This window comes from Rhineura floridana, chromosome 15 (assembly GCF_030035675.1).
Source record: "Rhineura floridana isolate rRhiFlo1 chromosome 15, rRhiFlo1.hap2, whole genome shotgun sequence".
NCBI classification, from domain to species: domain Eukaryota; kingdom Metazoa; phylum Chordata; class Lepidosauria; order Squamata; family Rhineuridae; genus Rhineura; species Rhineura floridana.
Window position 1 is genome coordinate 32,777,047 of NC_084494.1, and position 7,767 is coordinate 32,784,813.

General features: G+C 46.8%; 1 protein-coding gene across 2 annotated transcripts in view; it reads left to right on the forward strand.

Annotated features, from left to right (window-relative positions):
- The window catches only part of CLPTM1 (CLPTM1 regulator of GABA type A receptor forward trafficking), a 33,503-nt gene extending 25,736 nt beyond the window's left edge, over positions 1–7,767 (forward strand). For both annotated transcript variants that reach the window (XM_061598088.1, XM_061598087.1), the window contains exons 7-14: positions 1,907–2,027; positions 2,614–2,858; positions 4,133–4,226; positions 4,360–4,550; positions 5,907–6,002; positions 6,312–6,447; positions 6,626–6,793; positions 7,015–7,767. In XM_061598088.1, the coding sequence (XP_061454072.1) occupies positions 1,907–2,027; positions 2,614–2,858; positions 4,133–4,226; positions 4,360–4,550; positions 5,907–6,002; positions 6,312–6,447; positions 6,626–6,793; positions 7,015–7,331 (1,368 nt within the window). In that variant the 3' untranslated portion in view covers positions 7,332–7,767. The remainder of the gene's footprint in view (positions 1–1,906; positions 2,028–2,613; positions 2,859–4,132; positions 4,227–4,359; positions 4,551–5,906; positions 6,003–6,311; positions 6,448–6,625; positions 6,794–7,014) is intronic.

Here is a 7,767-nt window from a genome sequence, read left to right on the forward strand (position 1 = left end):
CCCCGGACTTAACTCACAAGGGATCAGGAACAGTAGCAAACCTTATGAAAAAAAGCCTGGCCATTTAAAAAGAAGTGGTGACCCTATTAAAGATGCCCAACACTGAGGCATGGGCAAGGCATTGATGATGCCTAAGCTGTGTCCTGGGACACATCCTCGTGTGCTGTGAGTTATTCCTGCATGGAGCAGGGGGTTGGACTCGATGGCCTTATAGGCCTTTCCAACTCTGCTATTCTATGATTCTAAGTTGTAAATCAATGCAGGGATTAAAGCAGGAGCCTGTGGCCCTCCAGATGGTGGTGGACTGCAGCTCCCATCGGCCCTGACCAGTGTCCAAGCTGCCCAGGACCAATGGGAGTTGGAGTCCAACAACATCAAGAGGGCCATAGGTTCCCTGTCCTGAATTAAAGTGTTTATTTCCAGAGGAGGTTGTCTGATGTGTCTCTGCATGATGAATTGCTCTGCCTTGCCCCCTTCCAGTCACTCTTTGCATGCGTGGGTCATTCTGCCTTTTTTACTAGCTATGATTGGATCATTCACACACACCCCAGGCTGGAGCGGTTAGAATAATGCACTCAGACCAAGGATGGAGGTGCTGTGGCCCTCTGGATGTTGCTGGACTCCAACTCCCATCATCCCTGATCAATGGCAGTGCTGGCTGGGGCTGATGGGAGTTGAAGTCCAGCAACATTTGGAGGGCCTGTAGGTTCCCCATTCCTGGCAGAGGCTGTAGAGACCTGGGTTCAAACCTCCACTCAGCTGCAAAGTGTACTGGGTGTCCTTGGACCAGCCCCTGTGCTTCAGGCTTGCAGGGGAGTTTTGAGTATAAAAGGGGGAGGTTTGTGTACACCACCTCAGGCATTTTGGAAGAAAGGTGAGAAGTCAATACAGAGACCCAAGAGAACAAGCTGCCCCTCCGTGGGCCTGTCTGCAAAGATCTGGCATTTCTCTGAAAACCTCTCTCCTCAAGAGAGTTGGAACAAAATATCAGAACCTGTGTCTAGCTGTCTGGGACTATGAGATAATGGGTGAGGTCTCCATGACACAAGGAAATGACTCCAAGAACAGAAACAGGTTTTGAAACCCAAATACACAAGGAGCTAGTCCTCATAATGTGCCTGCTTTACTCCATCATCTCCGATGCCGTCACAGTCAAGAAATATCTATAGAGGGCCTCTTTGCTTAGATAATGAGGAAGATATGCCAGCTACCTCCGTGGACTAGCTTCTTTTATTTTATTTTAGCTTTTTGTTCTTTTTTAATAAATTAGCTTTATTAATTCAGTAGCATCACTGGATGTAGCGATTAATTACCGCTGTGCTTCACTCCTGCCAAATAACACTTCAGAGCAGGCTTCCTGTTGCATCTCTGAGTGAATTGCAGCTTAGTGCTTGCTTGTCTCCAAGCGAGGAGGTATGCTGAGAACAGTGTCTCATTCAGAGGCTACACCCGAAAGTCCCTAATTCTTAGTTCATCATTTGCCAACCTGGTGCCCTCCAACTCTCATCAGCCCCAACCAGCACAGCAAATACTGTCTTAGTCTTTCCACACTCTGTTTTTGGAGCATAAGAGTGGTTTGTGCCTCCAGTTTTAATTCATAAGAATGCCTTGGTTTTCTGAAGTTTAGGAGGGAATACCTTACACCTTTCAACTGATCGTAGAATTGTACAGTTGGAAGGGGCCCATAAGGGCATCAAGTCCAACCCCCTGCTCAGTGCAGGAATCCAAATTAAAACATATGATGAGCACTCTATTTGGAGGTTTAGTGCCATTTCTGATCACTGTTTTTTCCTAATAGAAACTACCATCCCGCCCCCCCCCCCCCCAGTCCCAAGAGTTCTTACCTTCCCCCTCGTCCCCACCACCACCACCACGGAAGACCTCAGGAGTTGTGCTTTTGTTGCAGAGAGCCGAAGATTATGGCCCCGTGGAGGTGATCTCACACTGGCACCCAAACCTGACCATCAACATTGTGGATGACCACACGCCATGGGTAAAGGGCAGCGTTCCTCCACCTCTGGACCAATGTAAGTACAACAGTTAATTAACTCCTCGTGATGCTTGGGCAGCAACAGACAATTGCAGAGGAAGAGGCAGGAGAAAAGGGGTGGGGAAAATAGAGCGCCCATCTTGTCCGATCTGTCATGTTCCCTTTTACACATGAGCTAAGACTAAAATCTACAGCCTGAGAATGCCTTCCAAAGTCAAAAATTCAACTTTTTGTAGTCTGCAAGGTGAATTTCAACTTTCAGGTTGTTAGAAGATTTTGATGTGCCAGTCCAGCCCAAAGAAAACAACAAAGTCCAGTTTGGTTCTTTTTCTGGATATGAGGGAAGCCAGAAGGTAGGTGATTCAGGAAGAAAGATGAAGAAATTTATTTTTAGAATATTTATTTCTAGGAATAGTTGTATAAACAGCCAACACGTTAAAAAAGAAGCTACCATGGCAGTGTAAGTTAAAATAATTAAAACATAAAATTATAAAATGCAGGACAAATCTCTGCCATTTGCAATGTTGGACTGAGGTTTCTTTTTCCTCCTGTGCTCTGCTGTGCCTCGGTAGCACCCTGGTCCAAGTACAACAGCATACATCCCTTGGGCTGTCTCGTTACAGACGTGAAATTTGATGCGGTGAGTGGCGATTACTACCCTATCCTGTACTTCAACGATTACTGGAACTTGCAGAAGGACTACTTCCCTATCAACGAGACGGTGGAGCGGCTGCCTTTCCGCCTGTCCTACTGTCCACTTTCGCTGTGGCGATGGCAGCTCTACGCTGCTCAGAGTACCAAGTCCCCCTGGAACTTCCTGGGGGAGGACTTGTACGAGCAGTCGGATGAGGAGCAAGACTCTGTGAAGGTGAGCGAGGAGACGGCGGGGATGCCCTTAAAGCTTGTGAGGTGCTCCACCTCTTCCCCTCACGAGTAATAGAGGATTATATGTTATACCATTATCCCTCATGGGATTATACTAAGCACAAGGAAAGGGAAGAGAGGGTATTTTATGGCGGACCATTTTCCACACAGCAAGTTGTGCTGTTCTTTCTTAGCTGCTTTTCTGCTTAGAAGTAAGTGAAGCAGCCTCCAACACTGCAACACAACTGGCTGAGATAGCATGTTGGTAGCCAGTGTGGTGTATTGGTTTGAGTGTCAGACTGGGACCTGGGAGACCAGGGTTCAAATCCCCACTCAGCCATGAAATTCAGTGGGGGGTCTCAGGCCAGTCATTCTGTCAGCCTAACCTACCTCACAGGGATGTTGTGAGGATAAAATTGAGAACGAGGAAAACCATTTACCCCACCTTGAGCTCCTTGGAGGAAAGGTGTATAAATGTAAAAATAACATTAACTCACAGTAAAACACCTAAAAATAAAAAATAGCAAAAAAAAAAAAAATCCCAGTGGTTTCTATCTTCCCCTTCTCAGATCATTTTTTTAAAAAGCCTTTCAGTATAAGAAGAAGGTCTCTGTTGGTATGTGAGGGCTGCCTGCCACGTGAGTTTATCTTTGGAGCAAGTTCCCTTAGGTGGGTACCACGACAAAGAGGGCCCTGCTCCTGACTCTGTCAGAGTTTCATTAAATACTCAGTGCTACCTTCTGCTGCCACATTTCAGGGTCCAGCAGATCTTTTTTTTGTTTTGTTTTGTGTGTGTGTTTAAAAAATCTGTAAATTCCCTGGCTATCAAGAAGGCCTATGAAAATTTGAGCCTTCATTTCTCATTGCCCATAAATCTGAAATGATAAGGGCTAGAAACCCTACCCCTTTTTGCAAAAGTTTCAGCTTCATGATTATGGTTGAGTAACACTGGTTTTTCAGAACTTTCCCTGGATATATAGATGTATATGTTTTGTGGATATTTACAGTTTGGAGTGAGGTGGGTGGGTGAGGTATTGGAAGATTGTAATGAAGCACTTTGTATGAAAAATAAAATAACATTTACAGTAAAAAAAAAAAAGGAAAAGAAACCCTACCCCCAAAAATGTAAGCTGAGATTTTGGAAATTCTGCAATAGGTGCCTGGTTCCAGACTAAAAAATAAGTTCTTTACATGTCTAGTCATGCTTGCAATTTTGTTGATTTCTGGGGCACCCTGGAAATACCTGTCTCTCTTAGATCCCTTTCCCCTTTCTCCTAGGTTGCTCTCTTAGAAACTAATCCATACCTGCTGGCATTGACCATCATTGTTTCCATTGTACACAGCGTTTTTGAATTCCTCGCTTTCAAAAATGGTAGGTTCCAAAATATTGGAGTTCCTCTTCTCCCCCTGTCATAGGCCAGTGTATCAGCAGCCTGGGGAAGGGGTGGAGTGGAGGGTGGGATTCTTTTCCTTTTAACCTTCACCATTCATCATCTTCCTTTTAGATATTCAGTTCTGGAACAGCAGACAGTCCCTAGAGGGGCTCTCTGTCCGTTCGGTATTCTTTGGAGTGTTCCAGTCATTGGTCGTCCTTCTTTATATCTTGGACAACGAAACTAACTTTGTGGTACAAGTCAGCGTCTTCATTGGGCTCTTGATTGATCTCTGGAAGATCACCAAAGTTATGGATGTCAGGGTAAGAGCCAGAGCAGTGAAAGGGGGGGGGGAGATGGAGTGTGGAGTGTGACCCTTCTCACCTCAGAACCTTGCAGTTTGCAATAATAGGATTTGTCCTACTGCATAAACAGAGCTCTGCAGAAAATGAAACACACACACACCAAAAGTTTTTAAAAACATGCTCGTAGATGATCTAGAGTTGGGGATGAGCAGTGAGGCGGCCAGGTTGTTGACAACATGGAATTAGCTTGGTTGTTAAAACAATATGAGGTAGTGAGGGCCTCCTAAAGGATTTCTTCAAACCGGTTCAGTATAAGCAAGTGTAAAATGATACATATTAGGGAGAAAGAAAGAAAAAAAAGCTAGCTTCAGCTGGCAGTGGCTGACCAGTGGAAGGATAGAAGGATGGCAAATGTTTGAGTGCATGTGCAAACCTGACTGTTAAGCACCAAAGAAAAGCCTTGCTTGATCAGTCAGACAGCCCACCTTCTCCAGCATCCTGCTTCCCCACAGTGGCCAACCACATTCCTCTGAGAAGCACACAAGCAATGGCTAGAAACATTTTCTCCACCCACACTGTGACCTTCGCAGCAACTGTTATTCAGTGGCATAGTGTGTGAACACAGAGGGTTCCATATAGCCATTAAGATTAAGAGCCTTTGACAGACCTGCACTGTGTGAATTCGTTGCATCCTTTTTTTAAAGCAGCCTGAGAGCAAATTTCGATACTTTAACTGCATGCATAGCACTAGGGCTAGAGAGTTACTTGAAAAGACTCTTGACAATACCGTGTTTGTTAGAGCTCTTTTTTGGGGGGGGGTGCATCTTAGAATTGGTTCTGTCCGTGTGCACAATGCTCACAACCTTGAGTAAACCCCCAATTTGGGTTTTTTCCCCCTAGCTGTTTCAGAGAAAGCGAGGGATCTGGGTCATTCTGGGACAGTTTGAGTGAGTACAGGTTCAGCATTCCTTCTCATGGTATTTATTTATTTATTTTATTTTATTTATTACATTTATACCCTGCCTTTCTTTTTCATGAAACCAAGGTGGCATACATACGGTTCCCAGGCGGTCTCCCATCCAGACACTGACCAGACCTGACCCTGCTTAGCTTCACCAGGGTGCTGGCCTCATGTGCCTTCAGACCATAGCCTGGGACTACAGTACCACCGATGTAGGTCTTATGGCACTTGTGTGGAGTTGGCTCCTTCTAGTTCCAGGTCAAAAAGGCGTTTAGAAACCTGTCTTCCTTTTTGTCCCTCTTTTCAATGTGTGCCTCATCGCGTTTGTTTCAAGGCAACTAGATCCTCTTACCTCGGTGCCTGTCGCTAATGCCTTTCCTCTCCCCATTCTTTCTTCCCTCCTGTGATGATAGCTGGATCGGGACAACAAAATTGCCGGGATCATTCCACGTTTAACTTTCAAAGACAAGTCGACATACATAGAATCATCTACTAAAGTCTACGATGACGTGAGTTTAGGGCCTGTTCCAGGGGAGGGTCGTTTCTACATATATTGCAGGGAGGGGAGTTCCTTTGAATGGTGGTGATTCATACAAACGGATACTTCCAACGCATTCCTCTCGGGATCCAAGCTGGGTACAGTGGGGGGGTAGAGAATGGATAGTGAAGACCAAAAGGCACCTGAGAGGAAGACACCTAACAAACATCTGCCCGTACCGGTGGCTGGCCAGTCAGGTAGCCCTGGCTATTCCTCCTTTTCTGATTTCCCAGCATAGACTTTCCTATTCCATCCATACTCGTCTTAATTGCCTCTGCAGATGGCTTTCCGGTATCTCTCCTGGATCCTCTTCCCGTTGCTGGGTTGTTACGCTGTGTACAGCCTCCTGTACATGGAACACAAGGGCTGGTACTCCTGGGTCCTCGGCATGCTCTATGGGTTCCTGCTGACTTTTGGTGAGTAGTAAGAGGATCCCCAAAGCAGCATTCTGTGTGGTGTCAGAGCTTGCACCTCCACTGGTAGTGGAACTGGGTGTCTCTGCATGGAATATCTCTTCACCCATGAATCACTACAGCGTTGGCTGTGTTTTCTTCTGCCTGCCTTCCTGTTTTGTTGTCCCCTGCCCCTGCCCAGGCTTCATCACCATGACGCCTCAGCTGTTCATCAACTACAAGCTGAAGTCAGTTGCCCATCTGCCATGGCGGATGCTCACCTACAAAGCCCTCAATACCTTCATCGACGACCTCTTTGCCTTCGTCATCAAAATGCCCATGATGTACAGGATAGGCTGCCTTCGAGACGGTAATTTCCCTCCTCCTGCTCCAATCTTGTCGTGTCTTCCCAGTTGCCTGCCCCATACCTTCTGCTAATGGCAGAAGACTTTTTCTGTGAGCCCCACCTCATAGCAGTGCCTGTGGCAAAGATGGGGGAACCGCCAAGCCAAAGGGCCACCCATTCCCACCTCCCCAAAGTCTGTGCCCTTGTGACATCTTGCCTCCCTCCTTCTTCCCCTTCTCCCGCAGATGTCGTTTTCTTCATTTACCTCTACCAGAGGTGGATCTACCGAGTGGATCCAACCCGTGTCAATGAGTTCGGGATCAGTGGTGAGAACCAAGTATCTCGGACCACGACGCAGAGCGTAGCTCAGCAGGACGATACCCCTGCGGTGCTGGCCAACAGTGCCCCTGGGGCTATAACAGAGGGCCCGGCCAACGGAGCCCCTGCAGCAGCGATGGAGAGAGTAGCCGGCGTCAGTCCTACAGCCACTGCAGCGGGCTTGCCGGATGGTGTCCCTGAAGCACTCCCGTTGAAAACGGCAGAAGAGAAGAAAAAAGATTAACCTGCTCTAACTTTTATTTTTAAAAATCCTTAACTTGACACTCTCACTGTTGGATAATGGACAGAAGGCAAATGGGTGGGGACGGGGGATATTGGGCAGAGTTGCTTTGGCCCTCCAGGGCCAGTAAGCACCTGGTGGCAGTAAAGGGTTGGGGTGGGTTGGCGGGGCGGGGGAAGAAAAACCGCTTGAAATGTTGGTGAAGTTCAATGTGACGTGCTGTATCCATGGGAGAGAAACCGCACCTCACCTCACCTCACCCAGCCCTCCCATCCGCCCCTCCGTAAATCTCTATGTTTAAAGCAAAACTCAAACCAGTAATCATTGTGACCTCCATGCCATTGTGCAGGTATTTAGGACATTGTTATTAAGGAGTTTTTCTCCAAGTTGTGTCTCCGTTTCATAAAGAGAGCTGATTATCAGAACAAAACAAAACAAA